The sequence below is a fragment of the Balaenoptera physalus genome (assembly GCF_965194825.1).
Source record: "Balaenoptera physalus genome assembly, chromosome: 13".
NCBI lineage: Eukaryota > Metazoa > Chordata > Mammalia > Artiodactyla > Balaenopteridae > Balaenoptera > Balaenoptera physalus.
In genome coordinates this window covers 3,892,509-3,911,415 of record NC_138892.1, presented here as the reverse complement: position 1 = coordinate 3,911,415, position 18,907 = coordinate 3,892,509, and the positions used below count along the sequence as shown (strand labels likewise).

General features: G+C 50.9%; 1 protein-coding gene across 1 annotated transcript; it reads right to left on the bottom strand.

The window, feature by feature from the left end:
* Positions 1 to 16,704: 16,704 nt before the first annotated feature.
* LOC309641143 (uncharacterized protein) lies at positions 16,705 to 18,900 on the bottom strand. Its single transcript, XM_082420886.1, has 2 exons — positions 18,105 to 18,900; positions 16,705 to 17,252 (listed from the first exon to the last, which is right to left on the bottom strand). The coding sequence occupies exons 1-2, from the start codon at positions 18,650 to 18,652 to the stop codon at positions 17,075 to 17,077; spliced, it is 726 nt and encodes a 241-aa protein (XP_082277012.1). The 5' UTR covers positions 18,653 to 18,900; the 3' UTR covers positions 16,705 to 17,074.
* Between the last annotated feature and the right edge of the window lie 7 nt (positions 18,901 to 18,907).

Here is an 18,907-nt window from a genome sequence, read left to right as displayed (position 1 = left end):
CCGGGGGCTGGGGGGCGGCCGCCGGGCATCTGGGCCTCACCCTCCCCTGGCATCACCGCATCCCGCACCCCTCCCCACACACACCCTCGCAGGAAAGTTCCCCAGCCCGGGCCGGGCTCCCAGGCAGCTTGGCACCGTGCCAGGCTCGCCGCCGAGCGCGGGCAGCCGGGTGGGGCGAGCGGCGGCGGCGCCGAGGACGTGGCCGGGCACCCCGGGCGCCAGCAGGACCCGAGGCCCGGAGGCCGGGGCCCAGAAGGTGAGGGTACCCCGGGTGGGCGCAGGGTGGCCGATCGGCGGGCAGCGGGCGGTGCGGCCTGCCCGGAGCAGGCCTGGGGCAGGCGGAAGGGCGGCGGGCGGAGGACGCGGCCACAAAGCAGCGCAGTGCCAGGCATCGCTGCCGCCTGCCCGGCCGGCCTCCCTCCCGCCCTCCCGGCCCAGCTCCGCGGGGAGGCCGCGCGTGCACGGGGCCGGCCGGTTGCTGCAGACCGAGCTGTGGCCGCTCTGGCCGGAGGAAGGCCCAGCGAGGCGGGGCCCAGGGCTGTCAAGGAGAAAAACATCCCAAGGCCTGCAAATTGCTGCTCTCAGCTTTTTTTTTTTTTTTTTCCTCCTCCTGCTTGGGAGAAAAAAAAAAAAAAAAAAAAAAAAGCAGCGCTTCCTCTGGAGGCGGATGCAAAAAGGATGCAGAATTTTAACCATCTCCTGCACCGTCCTTCCCCAGCAGGGTGGCCCAGGCCCTGCACGGTGGCACCACGGGAGGGGGAATGGCGAGAGCTTCAGATGCCTCTTTCTGGGAGATGCTGGAAAGCCAGCCAGGCCTCCTCGCCCCCGGTCCAGAAGCTGGGCCCGACACAGGGGTGTGAGGACTGGAGGGCACGGGTGCCCAGGGCCAGCACAGAGCTGGCACGTGGTGGGCGCTGGGCACCCTGACAGTCTCCTCTTGTGTCACCATCAAACATGCTTGGTGGGCTCATCTCTTGGCGGTGAACCTGGCAGCTGGGGCATGCGGCTGGGGACCCCAGCACTGAGCTGGGTGGGAGGTGGGGAGCGGGAATGGTTCTCGCAGACTTGGGGCCTTCCGTCATGCTGGGATCCTGGGCCTTTCTCATGATCGATTTTTTTAAAAAACAATAATGTGGAAAGTTTTCTGGTGTCTGGTGGGGACTTCACAAGCCATTCATCCAGGGCAGGGCTTCAGGAATGAATTCTAGAGTGAGGAGGGTGGTCTGGTCACTGGAGGAACGGCAGGCAAGTCCCAGATGCAGAAGGGGAGGCCCATGCACCTGTCCGGGTGAGGATGCTGTTCAGGGAGTGGTCGTGGGAGCTCGGAGGGATGGTCCAGGGAAGTACAGTGCCCAGGGCCCAGGAATATGTTTTAATTTTAACGTCTTTTAAAATCAGAAGAAAAAAACATGGCTATAATAATAATGAATGTATAATAAAGAATTCAGCATGGACTATATTCATCTTTATACCAATGCAGTCATAAAATATGATTTTTAATATTTATGGAGGAAGGAGCCATGAATACAAAAGCGCTTGGGTCCAGGAAAGTCACGATGGGGCCCTGGGCGGGTCCGGTCTGTCCCGGGGCAAAGGGTCAAATGTCCGGCTCCAGGGGGGCCTTTGGGGGCCGTCTGGGCGCCCTGTGAATCTGGCTTCTCCGAACGCCAGCCAGGACAGGACGGGTTGACATGGCTTGCAGTGAAGAGTCAGGGCCTTGGAGCACGCGTGTGCATGTTCCTGTGCACACTTAACGTGTTTTACAAACGATTCCCAGACACCTGAATGTGCAAGACCCAGTCCTCGAGGCAAATGAACACAGGGCTGGTCAGGCGTGGCAGTGAGGGCCTGGTATTCCTGGCCGTCGGGTGAGGGGTTGTCACTGGGTGGGGAGATACGGTGGCATCTTCCATTGTCTGCCTGGGAGAAAGCAGGCTGCGTGCAAGGCCTGTTCCCAGGCCCCGGTACCCACAGCCTAGCACAGCTGTGTCCGGTAGAAACATCGCATCAGCCGCTAACGCGGCCACATCTGTAATTTAACATGTTCCAGCAGCCACATTTTTTAAAAAGTAAAAATAGGTGAAATTCACTTTAATAATACAATTTCTTTTATCTTTTTATTTCTTTTATACATCCAAAGTAGTATATGTCAATGTGTCATTAATACAAAATTATTGAGATATTTTACCTTTTTTTTTCCTTTTGTACTAAGTCTTTGAAATCCAGAGTGTATTTTGCACATACATCTCAGTTTGGAGGGGCTCTCTGAATTTCAGAGGCTCAGTGGCCGCACGTAGGGAAGGACCACTGCATTGGGCAGGGCAGGTTTAGCGGTCCCTAGGGCTCCCCTCCCCCAGAGTTGGGGAGCCTGGTTTTTCTGCTTCTTTTTTGCTGATGGCCCTTCTTGGCCAGGGGAAAGGATGCTTCCACTGGCTAGTCAAGCCCCCAGCAGCCCTGAATGGTGAAAGAATGGGTGTTGAGACTGCAAGTTTCCAGGACAAGGAGGGTTCCTCGGCCGCGCTCCCAGACGCCAGGGGACGGTACAAAGGGCTGGCTTCAGGGTACAATAGTGGGGCGGTTAGTCACAGTGCCGGGCAGCGGGCAGGCAGACAGAGCTCCCTGTGTCTGCGCCTGTTCGGGCTGGGCCCTGCAGCCCCATTTCCCCTGCCCCTGGCCTTTTGTTTGCACCCCTCCCCACTCCCTGCTTAACCCCCTGCTGCCCGCTGCCTACCTGGCCACCTGGCTGGGGCATCCTTACCAGGCTCTGGTTTCCATCAGCCACCTGGCCAGAGGCAAGCTTCCTTTAGAAGCCGGGCTCAGGCCTGCCTGATTTCACTGGCATCTCTGGGGACAGGGACGTCGGAACAGCTCCAACGCCGTCACCGTGGCCAGGCAGCATTTGTGCAGCTCTAGGACTAGTTCCGTGTGGCTTAAAGATCCCATCAGCATTTGAGAGTATTCGCCATTCAAGGGCTATGCATTTCTGGAAACAATGAAAAGCCAAAACTGTGAAAAATTAAGGAGTGGCCCTGAAGCTGGTGCCGGCTCTGCATGTTTTAAAGTGAACAGACTGATATAAATATTTTAATCCTGCGCATAGATAGATGGATAAGATAAAATAAATTAGTCATGTCCCAGCCCTGTCTGGGGATTGAAAGCAGACTTCTGTCAGCATTTGCTATTTAGCAGTTACAATTAAAATCTCCCCTTGTAGGTTGCAATCCTAGCATCTCAGAGATGGAATTAGCTGTTTGTTGTGATTTGACAGTTAAATTATTAACACGTGGAGAAGGTAACTGCCCCCCAAAAGGTATAAAACAGTGAACAGTCTCCCCCTCTCTCTTTAATTTAAAAATTATCTGTGCAGAGATTCTGCATTTTGGCTTTTCTTTGCTAAATTAAAGTGGCATGTGTTTTTATTTTAGAAGGCAGAGATGGTTTGCTGTGCCCTGGGTGAGGAGGGGAAGTAAAATAAAGGGTCTTGTGAAAATCTGCCCATCTACTTACAGCTTAAAAAGCCAAGAGCCAGACATTTTTTCCTTGGAGGAAATAAATGTCTCTAATTTATTCACCTTACCTGTTGATTACATTTTATAATTATTTATTTTATAATTTAATCCTTATCTAAAATTGCGGATGTCTTTGGAATATAAACAGCCTGGGTCTGTTTGGTCCCTGAGATGTTCGTGCCTCTCTGTTAAAAATCACTGAACGCTGCATCTGGGCCCAGTCGGCTCTCGGGACGGAGCACGGTCTGTGTGCATCCCGCTTCTGCCTTCAGAAAATAAGTGATGAAAGACTTATGGTCAGCTCGTATCATTTCGTTCTGATTTATTTTAAACCAGTTAAGATGATTTTAGCACAAAGAGTAGTGTATCTTACATTCTGAGAGCCACTGGGTTTTCAAGCTGGAGTACAATTTTTTTTTTCCAAAATCCAAATTTAGAAATTGCCTTTTAGAGTAGAAAATGGCATGCTGGGTTCGCCTTTTAACTCACTTTAAAAGAAAGACACTGAAGATCAAATGTATTTGATTCGTAGATTTGTTCCCATCCGTTGTTATCCAGGGGCTGGAAATGGCTCACTTTTACAAAGTAAGGTAGGAAAAGGCGTGTTCGTTCCCAAGCAAGCATAAAGAGTCCTTCTGGGTTAGACTGTGGCCCCAGAGGGGCCACAGACATGTTTTTCCTTCCCAGGAGGAGGGTGGCATTCAGCTGTAGTGTCATCGTGTGAAAAAAAGGCAGCCCCTGCCTGTCTGAGGCACCGTCACGCCTCAGCCAGGCCACTTTGCTGTAGCACACCTCTCAACAGATAAACGGATCCTGTGCAAATACCACTGTTCTCAAGCAAACCCAGCACCATCTTCACTAATTGCAAGTCCGCCCTGGCCATCGGCACTACCTCCAGTAATGGGGAAAAAAATTGGAAAAACGGGACACACACTAGATCCCTGGGGAAAATGTCTCCCCTGCAGAAAGGTTCTGGGACGGACAGAGGTCTGGAAGCTGCCGCAGGGACAGGGCAGACTCAAAGCCTCCGTTCAGATCTTGTGACTCTTAACTTGGCTCCTCCACTCCTGAGTTTCCCAGATTTAAGAGGAGAAAAAAAGTGTCCTTCCCAGCTCACTGTCAAGGGTTGTTGCAGGAATATCACCACAGTCACCAATATTTGCATAGCAAAGCTGCCCGGTTTCATTTTCTATTTGAAAGTGTTTCTCCAAAGGGTAAAGTGCTAGAGACACGTGAACAACCGAACTTTCCTGGCCATAATATATGGTTATTATTGTTTAGGTTTAACTCATAAGTAGTAGTAATCGTTTATCTTACTCTTAAAATGAATTCTCTTTGACTTATAATAAATATGGTTGAATCATGAATATGATTCCTTTCTGATTTTGAAAGCAATATATGCTCATTGTAGAAAATTTGGACGATGCAGAAAAATGCATGTAAGGGAAAAATTGTTCGGCATCATCCCCACTCAAGGGAATGTGTGCTGGTCACACGTCCACAAATTTCCTTCGAGGCTTTCTTCTCTGCCTCGTAGCATCTACTTTCGGATGACTCCGCGGCACTTTTTGGCACTTTATCGCTGGGGCCACCTGTCCTCTTTGTGCTTCTTTTCTGCAGTGGCAGCACCTCCCCTCTGGCCCCCAGGCTGCCTCCTTCGAGCAGGCCCAGCACAGGCCCTGGCGTTTGGGGAGAATGTCTCGGGCTCCATGGTCCCTGGCCTCCTTCCCCTGCCTTCTGGGAGCCGTGTCAGGGGAAGGCCAGACAAACCGCCAGCGCGGCCCCAGGGCAGAGCCCAGGCTGACTCAGGGCATCTGGGATGAGGGACAAGTGGCAGAAAACACAGCCTCTCACGGTGCCCAAGCCATGGAGATGGCGAAGAGCATGGCTAGGCCTTCTCCGTGCAGGACGGGGCCGGGAGGTGGGAGGACAGCAGGGACCCTGCGGCAGGAGAGAGGTGGTGAAAAGCAGGCCTAAGGTTTGAATTCTCGGCACAGAAAGCCCCTTGGGCCAAAGCACTCCTTAGATGAGAAAAGTTTCGTCAGAGCTGTCGAGATGTTTCCAAGGTGTTCAGCTCTCTGGTCCTGACTTAAACCCATCAAGCCGCTGAGGGTTAGTGCCAAGTGACTTGGTAGGCAGAAAGAGGCCAGCACTTTCGTGCAAGGGCACAATTCCCAAATGCTGTGTGTTGCAATCAGGCATGTTCCTCGGCTGGTCCCACAAATCCATCAGGCAAAAGTTCCACATTTACCAGGCCTCTGGAGGGGGAAACAAACTGATTTCCATATTAGTTTCTGGAGTAACTGTGATCTGAAGTGAATTCTAGACTTTCTAAGTTCGTTTCTGCCACCATAAATGGAGTCTATAGGCTCTGCCTTAACCCCCTTAGATAACGCAGTGGCTTCAACACCAGATTAACGATTGATCATTAGAGAGTAATTAACAACCCACATTGCAGACAGACTTCACAGGCAAGGTCATTGGTCGTAGTGTTAGCTACAGTACAGAAATATTAGCAAGAACTGAAATTTGTAATAATAACAGGGAATGCTGGGCTGAATTATCACGCGACAATATAATGGAATATTATGTCACTGTTAAAATGCTGTTGACAGAGTTTGTAACAGCATGGGGACGTATGGGATACAATATTTCACAAACCGTAAATATGTATGTAAATTACATAATTGTATGCATATGTTCACTGTTGGGAAGGAAATGCAATCGAATATTTTTTTCTGGGTAATGGCATATAGGTGAATTTTCCTTTTTCTGTGTATTTTAGACTTGAATTATTTATACTTTATACTTACTACTTAAATTATCTCGCTCTTAAATATCTATCTTCATATTTTACTTTTAAATTACTTATGCTTTAGATTATGCTGTGCTTCTCTAAACATATGGTATTTTATAAGCAAGAAAAAATCATTTTTAAAGTCTTGTGAGTAGAAATATAGACAAATGGCATATTTCCCTTTAATAGCTGTGGATAGATGGCATGTAGCAGAAATATTCGTTAGGCCAACAAATATGTATAGTCAGTAAATACTATTCGTTCTCTTATAAAAGATTTGTACATTGATAGCTTATTAATCAAACACTACATGGGTTCCCTAGCCAAACATATATACTTGCACAACTAGGGCATAAAAATGTCAGCTAGGATTTTGTTTGAACTTAAGGAGAAGTATTTTTGTTCCCTAAACAATAGCATCAAGAAGGGGAGAAACAGGCATTCTTGTTCTTCTTGGATATTTGGTCCAACGACCCCCCACAACTCCCCCCACCATGGTTAGACTCTGCTTGAGTTTGAGTTTGTGCTTTCTGCTTCTACTGCTTGGTTTTTAAGGGCAATTGAAAAGATCCTGCAAGTTCATATCTGGAGAACATAGATCTTGCATTCAGCCTGCCGGATGATACACTGTGGTCTTTGGGTGGAAATCTTAGTGGCTTATTTATACTCTCATGTGCCTTCTTTTAAAAGAAAGAAAGAAAACATAATTTTTTTTCCAGCTTATACTTCCCAGGATTTCTATATCTCAAAGTATTATTTTAGAAATATATATTATTCTGCAGTCTTAAGTCACCTGCTGATTCACAGCCGGGAGGTGCATCTCTTGGGACAAGACAAGAGGCAGGAATTTTCTTTTTTAACCGTAATGCTACAGGATTTTGTGACCTGGAAAATCCTGTCCATGTTTCCATCTCAAATATCAGCCTTCAAGCAAGTGCCATTTGCGTTCCTGTAAAATGAATCCCCAGGACCAGCAGTGTTGGAAAGGGTAGAATCTTTAAAATGCGGGGATTGGGGAAATAACTCTCTCCGGGGTTGGTTTAAAAGGCCCCGTGGGGGTATCCCAGAGTGACCCCCGCTCGGGACGCCACGTGGCGCAGGTGAGCCGGGACGCGGGGACCCCCTCCGCCCGCCGCCCGCGCGCGCGCGGCTAACCCGCAGCCTCAGTTTCCCCCGCTGGCTCCGCGGGCGGGGGCGGCCGGGCCGGCGGGGACCCGGGGGAAGGGTCCGCACGCGGCAGGCCGGGCCGGCGGGGAGGCGCCCGGCTGGGAGGTCCCGCGGCCTCCGGGGCGCGACCCTCTAATCCGCTTTAGTCACTATATTGTGCGCTTTGCTTGGGCAAAGTAAACAGGGCGGGCCCACCAAGCGGCGGCCGCCGGCCCGCGACTCCCTGACCCCGGGGTCGCGCCCTTTGTTCGCCCTCAATGGGGCCGCCCCGTCGCCCGCCCGCGGCTAATTGGGGCGCGTGCCGCCGCCGCCGCGGACCCCGGCCCCGCCTCGGACCCGGAGTCTGACAGGGACTCCCACCGCGGACCCTACGACCCCAGCGCGGATCCGGACCCCGGCTCGGACTCGGACCCCGGACCGGGACCCCTGCTTGGACCCCGATCCCTGCCTGGCTGCAGACCCGGCCCCGGCCCCCGAATCAAGCTCAGACTTCAGGACCCCCGGCCACGCGGACCCAGCCACAGGCTCCGCTCCCCACCCAATGCGGACCCCAGGCTCCAGACCTGATGCCACCCGGCCCGGCCCTGGCCCTGCCTCGGCTTCGCCCCCGCTGGGAGCCGGGGGGCTGCCTGGAGGAGGCGCGCGAGGCCTCCCGGCCTCCAGAGCCGGTGCGGACCCAGTCGAGTCCCCTGCCCCGCCCGGACCCGCCTGGACCAGACTAGCCTCGGCCTCGCCGCCCGGCCCGGTCGCGGATGCGCTGGTCCGAGGACGGACCCCAGGCGGCCACCGCGGCCGCGTGGGCGCCTGTCACCCGGGGAAAGGGGGGGGCCGCGACGACACTGCTGCCCGCGTCCCAGGCCGGGAGCCCGGCTGGAGGCGCCTCTCTGCAGGGCCCTTAGGGACCGCGAGCCGCCGGCGGAGGTGCAGAGGGGAGGTCCACTGTGCCTTGATTTCCTTTCTCTGCTCCTCGTTTCTGTGGGAATCCTGCAGATCGGAAAGCAAAGGTGCTGCACGAAAGCACAACCCAGAGTCCCCTGAGAGGGAAAGCAGGAAACTTCAAGCCCTTCTGCACTGGGATTTCGCCTCCGACCCCTCCCAGCCCTTCTTTTTCCTCCAAATCACTGCCTTTCCAGAGTCTGGGGGCAGTTCTAGGTGAGACCCGTCAGGCCCGACGTGATGAAGGCAGTTGACACTAAACTCAGCCTTGATCATCGTCCTCTGCGTTCTTTGTTTTTTCCTCAAATGCTGGACAAGGTTGTAATTTTTATCCCAAGCAGCTTTTGAGACTTAGCTCCTTGTAACTTGTTTTTTTCTTAAGGTTTTTGTCTGTTTTTGTTTTGTTTTGTTTTGTTTTGTTTGTTTGTTTTTTAAAGCACCGTGCTCTTATAATTAGATGCAAAAAGGAAGCAAGAGGAAGGAGTCTTGAAAGACTTTGCCTTTGAAAATGAATAGGGTGGCTTCAAGTTCTTGGCCAAGCCAGGCAGGACCTCTGGCCCGTGCCTCGTTTATTTCATGGTTTTTGTTCACCTGGCTTTGCCAGGGAGACTTTTAAAAATGTTAAGTTTGTTTCTGAGCTTGTTGTTTGTGGGGCGGCGGAATATTCTGATGTGGAATTTGGCTCTTCCGGAAGGTGGTGTTCTGGAGTGCAGGGTCGTGCCTTGCTGCCCTGAGGATGAGCTGGGGTGCGTACCGTGAGCCGGGGGCGAGGTGGGGGGGGAGGCAGGTGCTTTGGGAATTTCTCGGTGTGGTGCAGATCTCTGCTGGAAAGGGAAACCCTGGGGAGATGGGCCCTGCTAGCATCACCTTCGCTACAACCATTTCCTAGATAACCCGGTTCCCTCTTTCTTTATCCCTTTCTCATTGTTGTGTCCCCTCCCCCCACTGCTGCAGCATCACCTGTCCTTTCTCGTTTCTGAGGATCAATAGCTATCTGGTCGGACTGCATTTGCCCCTGCAGAATGCTGATGTCCAGGTCCAGGACCTTGGCCACCCCTCCAGGAGAGAACTGCTACCGTGAGCCTCTCCCCATGGGGCCGGTCATTAGGGATCCTTGCTGACTCTAGACTTTGAGGTTTTCCCAGATCTTCCTTGTCACCTGTTTGGCCTTTTATATTGAGACCACGGGCAGGGGCCTGGCCGGTTCGCAGAGGGCTGAAAGTCGGGGAAGACTCAGGTGGGGCCTCGGAGCTTCCCTGGCTGCTTGGCTGGGGAGCCCCTTGTTGCAGGGTGTTGGGACCCCAACAGAAAGGGTGGTGGACAGAGGGCATTGTGACCCCTTGGCTCTGGCGAGGCGGCTTTGTTGCGAGACTCTGGCAGGCCCAGCGCGGGGAGCTCAAGTCTGTGATTTTACACCGGAGGTTGATTCGTCCAGCCCATGTTTGAGGGGGTGATCAGGGTGCACCTGGCAGGGAAGGGTGGACGCCTCAGATGACCAGAGCTGGCTGCGGGAGTAGGGGATCGCCAAAGCTGGCCGGCTCAAGGCAGTTCTGGGGCCCAGATTTCAATGGAGTGCTGTTTTTCTTGGGAACTGTTCTTACCTTTAAATAAGCCTATGTGTGCATGAGTGCAAAGGGGTGGGTGGTGATGTTTTCCGTAAAAAAAAAAAAAAGCAAAAATAATAAAGTGGTGTGTGTGTGTGCAGGGGTTCGGGGATCCCAGGCCTCTGCAATATTGTGCCCAAGTCACTGTTGCAGCCACTTGGGCCTCAGTTTCTCTGGTCTTTAAGGAGGTCTGACAGTTCTTGTTCTGTCTTCCACTCGGGTTGTGAGGATCACATGAGACAGGGCTCAGAACACGCTGCGTAAATGACAAAACGCTTGTTCTCCACCCACACGAGATGCCATCCTTGTTCCCTTAGGGAAAACCTTCACTGTGAGTCGTTGCTTTCTGAAAATGTTCAGTGGTACCTGGCACTGACTAAATGCTTGGGGAGCTTCTGTTGATTTGAATTGTATCGAAACCTCCTGCAATGGTACAAGCAGGGTGCGGGCTGAGCATGGTGAGAATTTGGACAAGATACGGGGCATCCTCGTGCCCTCAAGCCCTTGATCGTGATAGCAAGATGGCTCCCAGTTTGGGGAATTGGATTTGATGCTTTGGAGACCCTCCTCCTCCTGGCATGTACACCCAGAGCCTGGAATGTGTATCCCAGGATCCAAGGCTCTGTCTGCCGCCTTGCCCAGCCTGAGCTTGGGTAGGGATCTGCGGGGCCCAAACCCCAGCCCGGTCCACAAAATTTGACCTCCTCTCCTGAGGGATCAGGCTTACCCTGCTTCCAGAGCTGCAGGATCGAAAGCAACCCCCTCCCCAGCCCCTGGGCCCTAGCCTCACTCCCCAAAGCTGGCCTTGCCACTTTGGTCCTAACGACGCCAAATGAGGTCAGCTTGGTTTGCCATTCACAAAACACAATTTTTTTTTTTTTTTTTTTTTATTGCAGGGAAAGTTTTTCTATGTCTGAGGTAGGTCCTTGTTATCTACAGCAGGTTATGTTTTCACTGACTTTTGGTGTTTGCACATGTGTCATGAAAAAGGGAGTGACCCCAAAAGAATACAGGTAGGGCCTGCCCTTCTTCTGGGCTCGGGGCTCACCACCAGGACCTCAAGTCGGCCCCAAACCATAAAGGCAGCAAAACTTGTGTTTCTATACACACACATACATGCAGACACACAAACATACATGGGAGTGCATGCACACACACGCACGCACACACACACACGCACACACACACACACACACAAATCCCAGGATATTATCCTCATGTTGCCAGCATTTTAATGTTCTGATATTCAAGTTTGAGGCACCAACAGGCTGTCCTGAAAGGCTCATTCAGCCTGTCTGCCTTGGAGCTATTTTATTTATAAGTCTTCTTGTCACGTCAAAGAACTCTGTGTTTCTTGTAGGCTGTGTTCGGGTGGTTGAGTGTTTTGGTTTTTGGCTACAGCTGGTTAATTTTTCCGAATCTGTAGATCCAGGTGTGAGTTGAGAAGTTTTTTCCCAAGCACAAGAAGTTTCCCAGTGAGCCTTGGGGTCCTCCTCGAAATTTCCGGCGTTGTGTGTGTGAGAGAGACTGCCAATATCAGAGAAGTTGTGAGTGAGGGAAGAAGGAGGTGGTGATGCCTGCATCCCCTGTCTTCTCTCAGACACCGAGGCTGGGAAGGACTTTGGAAGCAGGATCTTGTAGCCTGTTTAGAATACAGAGCTGAAAAACTGGTCAATGGCTAAGATATTAGCAAAAGCACAAATCCTTGATGAGAGTTAAAAATCCCTGCTTCTGAGCATCGTTGAAAGCCAAGCACAGGAGTGAAAATGCCTGTCCACGTCTCTCATTATTTTCAAATACATCTAAAAAATATGTGTTCAAAAAAAGAAAAAAATATGTGTTCATCAGGTAAAAATTATACAGACTCATTTTCAAGATTAATGTCGCCTATTGTCTGATTGTTTACATGACCACTTTCTTTTGGTTAAAAAAAAAATGAACTTCAAGTTCCTTTAAAATTAGGAATTACACCGAAAGTTGCTCTATAAATAGCAAGAAACAAAACAGAACAAAAGCATTGGCTTTCTTTTTTAGCATTTTTTTTTTTTTTTTTGCAGCCCTTAAAAATTATCTTGTCTTGTGGTGATAAATTTAGGTGAGACATTTTTTCACTTTCTGTAGAAAGGGCGTATATGAAAAATCCAACTTTAACCTTGTCTTTCTGTTAACCGGCTCTAAAAGCTATGATATTTACACGTAGTCGGGAAAATGAAAGTGTCATTATGCATAAAGCAAAGTACTTACTTGTGTTGTGTGAAATCATGTTAGATTTTTAAAAAATAAAATGGGAGTATTTCAGTAAATAAGACCAGTGTGGTCAAATTTCAAACAATTTGTAATTGACACTCCCACCCCCCCAAAAGTCCCTCATTCTATATGGGCTCATTTTGCAGGCAGTTTAGGTTTTGTTGCAATGATTTTAAAGTCATCTGTGAAATCTTGGTTTTTTAAAAAAGTTCCTGCTGTCCCTTGCAATTTAGCACTGAACCATATGAGTTCTAAATCAGGGTTTATTTCCTTTCTGTTTTTTCTTTATTCTAGAGGGCTTATAATTTACCTAGCTGACTGAAGGGCTAAGAAATGATACTAAAATTCCCATTTCATCTGTGGAGAAGAAAAAATTTCAACTGACTTACATTAGCATTTTGGCATTATTTAAATTTTTAAAAAATAAACATTTAATAGTTTTTAAAGTTTAAAATTGCTTTAAATTCTTAATAGCTAAATTCTGCTTAGATATAATTCAAAAAGAATAATGACTATTTCAGGCCCCTATAAAGGATTGATAAGATACAAAAAAATTCTTCACAGAAAATCAAGGCTTTTCAACTATGAAAAGAAGGCATTCCTTGAAAATTGAGGGAGTGAAACTCTTCAGATTTTCTGATGTCTTTTAATTCTTGTGGAAATTGGTACCTCCTTCTACCAGAAGCTGTTAAAGTCCAAATTCTAATATATCTTTAATTGCTAAAAAAAAATTGCTATGAGCCATACAATAGATTCTTCAGAAAAGTGTTAATTTCCCAATTTATGATGATTCCATTTTAGAAATTGCAGAATTGAGCAACCTAAATAAATAAATTCAGCACCCACATCTTTTTGAAAGGTAGTATTGATTTTTTTAAAAATTTAGTTTGTCCTGTGCTTTTTCTCATTCCTTATATGAAGCCAAGAATCTAGCTTTGGCATTTGATATATGCATATATAACCAGGGATATTGGCCGTTCATCTTTAATTCATATTTTCTGATTCGTGTTGTTACTAGTTTGGAATGAAAACTATTCATTGTAATTCCTCATCTGTAAGGGAAAATTTTTCATACTAACATGTATGTAAAACATACAGTATAGTCACATATTTATATACATGATCAAACACATTAATTTAGACTTCTGGTTGTTTAAAGCTCCCCTTTTAATTGAAAAATATAAATTAAATCCTTAAAGAATGCTCTCAGGGTTGATAGACTTTTTTTGATACATATGCACAGGTAACATCATGGAAAGTGAACGTGTGGACTTCCAAAATGTGTTAAATATGATAAAACAGCTGCTCACAGAAGGTTTCTAAACAAGACAGGTGATGGCATGGGTGTGGAGCTCCACCCGGCATGCCACTGATCACCGTCAGCTCCGGGCACACTAAATCTGTTCTTTGTGCGTATATATATTTTATATATATATATATACACAATATATATATTTACATTTTTTTTTTTTAAAGAAAGTAGATATAGAAATGCTCTCCCAGCATGCTTTTTTTTTTTTTTTGCAGGGGGAGGCTTGGCTAGTAATGCAGTATCCTGCCCTGTGCTCTGTTCCTCACATATGCTTGTCCCATGGCCAGAGTTTCATTTCTGTTGCTAGTTAACTCAAAAACTGAGTAAACTAAAGCAAAAGATTTTGAAAAACGCTTCATTATGTGTGGAAGGAAAGAATCCTTTCTGCGGATGCTTGCTCACTTTTCCTTAACCAGCCTGAGACCCTATAAACAGTTTAACTGCTCTGAAGGCTTCTGTCCGCTCTCCTCAACTCTCTCCATAAGAAAAAAAAATGCTTACCCAAGGTAAATTGATACTAATTAATAGGTTTTTGGGTAAATAATTGAGAGTAAAAATGAAGGCTTCATAAAGTAGGAGTACAATTTATTACGAAACAGAGGTATCAAAATGGAATCCCAAACCTACAAACTACTTGGAGACAAAGGCAAAAAGAAGAAAAAAAAATCATAAGCCTGTTCTGCCTTTCCACACGGTACCCAGAGCTCCTTAGAGGCTGCTCAAAAGGGCACATTGTCTGGGATGACTGAAGAAGTGGCATCTCACCCACGAGCCGCCACAAACTGGCCATCTCCGGTTTACCGGGCTAGTTTTAAAAGCATCAAAGTCTTGGGTGGGCAAGTCGAATGTCCAAAACCCCAGTGAAAGTGTAAGTTTTCACTCGCACTCATCCTACTTGCTTTAATTCGATTAAATGCATCTGTCTACTAAGTCCTTTTAATGTCTTGGATACCGAAAATTTTAAACTATTAAAACGTCGCTAGGTTAAGAAAAGGGAAACTACACTCAAGTGCCCCATCCTTGTGAGGCTGGGCTTCGGCCGAAGGCTGAGCCAGGGCATAGCAGGAAGTGGCCGGCCGCATTCCCATTAGGCAAATCTTGGGAGAAATCAGGAAAAAATAACTGTATAAGGCTGATACTATAAACATCCTGGTATAGCGAGAGCCTTCCTAGGACTTATTTTTCAAATATCTGACCGCGGGCATGGTGCGGCCCACAGGCAGAGACCAAGTTCTTCCTCTAGGAAAGCTGTCCATCAGCATATTCTTCAACAAAGTCAATTCTCAGGCTTCCGTTTTGCTAATGTGAGCACGCTTTTTAATATTATTTACTTTGAATAATATAATGTGATAGCGAGTTGAAAGAGACTTTAAAAACCTGAAACCTGAAAAATACCCAATAGAATTACCTGAGTGCTATTATTTTCCTTGCATAAAGCAGAATTTGATTTCTGAATTTGCAACCAAATTATATGTAAATCCTTGCCAAGTAGAGAGAGGATAAAAAAGAGTGTGTGTTCTTGAATATTATTCTGACTCACCCAATTTCTTGTTTTACCAAATAAAAACTGGGAGGAGGAAAAAGGCATTAAATTAACTTATTACTGTGTGTGAAAGCCAGAAAAAAAAAAATCAGCTAATAAAAAGGTTAGCAAGCCGCTATGATTATACAATGATTTCAGGTGAAAATTACAAAGCTAATATCCTGGCATTTAGTCACTGCCTTCAGTAATGATACAGTTGTCAAATTTGTATTTGTGCCAATGGAACAAAAGTTGTAAGTGGCATAATGGAAGATAATCTCTTTTTCTTTGTGGCTCTTTTAATTCAATGTTTTAATCCACCCATTTAATCACACAACATATATCACATTAGTTATAATATTTATAGTGTTTAGGAAAGTAATTATATAGTGTGGTTGTTGGGTGTATTGGTTGTAGTATTTGTGTGTTTGTGTGTGAACATATCTCAAAGGTATGAAGCATTTCTAGAGTTTGCACTTGGGAATGGTTTTACATGAGAATAGTAACCAGATATTTATTTTCAAAATCCCCGTTTGGTTGTTACCAGGCTTGCTCATTATTTTGGAAAAACAAGATTTGGTATCAAAGGGGCCTGGTACTTAGAGTGTTTAGATCTCTGCCTTCTGCCCTGTCTGCGAAGCATTTCTGTTGTTTTAGAGTCCCCAGCGTTGCTAAACCACAAAATGTCTTTAATATGTTTTTTATAAAGTAGTTGAACCATACAGTAAAGATGGGGAAAGGGGGAATTTATAATGGCAGTTAGTGGTTGGGTTCTTCCTTGGCGTGGCCGGAGCAGGAGGGGGTGATAGCAGGATCTGGGTGGCTTTGGGGGACTGCCCTGCACATAATCATCTCGTGGGAATGTGTCCTCTTACTCCACACGTCCTAGTCAGGGCTGGGAACTGTAATAGTGAAGAAAATTATAAAGGACAAGAGAGATTGGTTTTCTCTGCCGTATTGCTAGAACGTGGGTACGGCATTCCTGAGTCTCAGGCTGTCCTTTTCGGAGTCCTTTTCCGAGGAAGGAGGAGCACAGAATTCCTGGGCTTCCCAAGCTGGACCCCATAGTCCTGGAAGCTGGGAGGGCCACCCTGGACCTTCCTCAGGGAAAGAGTGAAACCCACCCCCTTGAGAAATCACCCCTGCTTGGGCTCTCTCGGCTTGGTGTCAGCAGCCGTGGAAAGTGAAAGTTGGTCAGGATTTCGGTGAAAAGATTAACCAGAAAACATTTCTGCTTCACTTTCTAAAAGTGAATTTTCTCATGGGGGCGGTGGTGGGGGGAGCTATCCCTAGAAAGAAGAGGCCACAGTAAGAGTCTAACACACAGGAAAGTAATTTTGGAAGATTTCTTAATGGATCCTGTTTTTTCCCCCTCCCCAAATCATATGTCATACGGTGGTGGCAGTGATGTGTGTGTGTGTCTAGCACAATTTAAGGCCAAGGTCATGGGGGTCTAGAGAGCCTCCAGGGTGGGTCAGTGGGCAACAGAGGCCCTGGCCGAGCTGCTCCAGCTGCCCCAGCCCAGCCTCGCCCCATGGCCAGTGCCCCTGCCTGGGCCATCCAATCCAAGGTGGAATGAAGTTTCCTGGGAAGCAGGGCACACGAGGAACTTTTGAATTTACCAATGGCATAAAAAGTATATATATTTTTATGACAACGGGCAAGTTTCAATTGGTTGACAGAAATGGCGAGATGTGACGTCAAGGGACACTGGTTAGAATGCCAAGGCCGGCTGGGGGGGGGCGGGGAGACAGGCACAGAGAGACACTGGGATGGGGCCCAGGAGGCCTTCTTTCTCTCGGGCCCCTGTCGCGGGCATCCGGGGACAACCAGGTCCATCTGGCTCCGAGAGAGGGCATGCCCAGGCAGGGGGATGGGGTCCGAGCACAGCGACCCCGTGTCGGCGTCCCCAAGCGCCAGAAACCACTCAGGCGCTCCTGCGGAGCAGGCAGAAAAAGCAGCTGCGGCCTTCTTGTCATTCTAACCAGTGTCCGGACCCTGGAGCCCGGCTGGTCGAGACCGCGGGAGAGGGCGCGGGAAGGAACCGCGCGGCCCGTGGGCAGCAGTGTCGTCGTCCGGCTCCAAGATAGCAAAGCTGCGGCCTAGAACTTCTCCCCGCAGCTCCTGCGCCCTGGGCCGGGGGAGCAGGAAGTTGTTTCTGCGGGGAAGGAAGAGAGCGAGGTTGGAGCCGGGCAGCAGCTCCGGGCACGGTGCCCCCGCCCATCCCATGCCTCCCCAGGCACCGTGAGGGCCCCCCCTCCACCAGGCACCTTGCGCCCCCCCCCATCTCTGGGCACAGTGCGCTGCCCCCTCCACTTCACAGGATCCTCTGCACCCCGCCTCCCACCCCACTGGGCACCGCGGCCCTCCCGCAGCCGGGCGGGCAGTGTTGGGACGAGCCGCCGCGGGGTCCTCCTGGTGCGCGCCCTGCCCCGGGGGAAGCCCGCTGCCACCGTCGACCCCAAGCCCTGCCCCGGAGCCTCGTCTAGAACTCCACGGCGAACACTAGCCTCGCAGGGATGAGCCCGGAGACCTCGCCGCACTCCGCGGCGCGCACGGGGCTGCGGTCAGGCCAGGGGCCGTGGGTTCGCCCCGGGTCCCCAAGCCGGGCCCGAGCGTGCGCGCGCGCGCCCCGCTGCCCGCAATCATGGCAGCCGGCGCCTCGGAGCGCAGCCGCCGAGCGCGCTCCGGCAGCCGCCTCGGTGCCAGGGCGGCGGGGGCGGGCCGCGGCCAGGGCGTGCGGGCCGCCGGGCGCGAAGCAGAAGGCTGATGAGTCCCCGCGGCACGGTGCCCCCTACCCCGCGGGGGCAGGCGGCCGGGACCGCGCGGGCGGGGAGCCCCTGGGGCGGCGTGCCCGCGGGGGCGCGCACGCGGGGCTGCGGGCCCAGGCGCGGGGCCCGGGCGGCGAATCCGCTGCTCGCGCCGCCCGCCCCGCCCGCGCGCGCCGGCCCCGGGAGGAGGGTGCGCGGCGGAGGGGGGGAGTCGGGGAGGGGCCGCGCCCGGTCCTCACCCGCAGCGGGCACGGCCGGGGGCCCCGGGCGGCCTTGTTGGTATTCCGGGCACAGCCGAAGCCCTGACCTCCCCGCGGAACAGGGGCGCCCGGGAGCGCGTCACGGCCGCTGCCCCCGGGCGGTCTCCCCGGGCTGCGGGGCCGTAGGCGCCTTGCTCCCCCCCAACCCGTCCCCTCCTCTCCAGGTCCCCCGTACCCCCTCCCCCGCCCTGATCCGGCGGCGAAGGGGTGGGCAGGGAAACGCGCTCTCTGGGACAGGTGCCAACTCCGAGACAAAAGACATAAAATAGGCGGCAACGGGGGAAGCGCGGCCGGCGCGCTCGGGCGGGGACGGAGGCGCCGCGGGGGCCGCATCCTCGGTGCCGACCCGGGAAAGTTTGGGAAGTCGCCGCGGCGGCTTCGCAGCGGCGGGGGACACACGGGCCGGGCCGCCTTCCGCGCCGCGCTCGCCCTCTCCTCGCCGCTGCTGAATAATTCATGGCGCGGCCGCCGGCCATTAGCATGCACCGGGCGCGCGGCGCGTCTGTGCCCAGCCGCCGCCGCCGCATTCGGCGCCCCGGCCGCACTAGACGAGCGGCCGCGCGGAGGCCGGGCCCGCGTTGTCCCCGCGCTCGCCCGCCGGTCCGCCGGCCCGGCGGCTTTCGTTGTGCCCCGGGCCCGCGCCGCCCGGCCGTCCGGTGACCGTCCGCACCCCGCAGCGCGCCCGACGTCCCAGCGCTGGAAGTTCGGGCCCGCGGAGCCCGGCCGCCCGCCCCGGGATGCACGTGAACTTGGAGAAAGTCGCGGGGCGCGCCGGCGCGGAC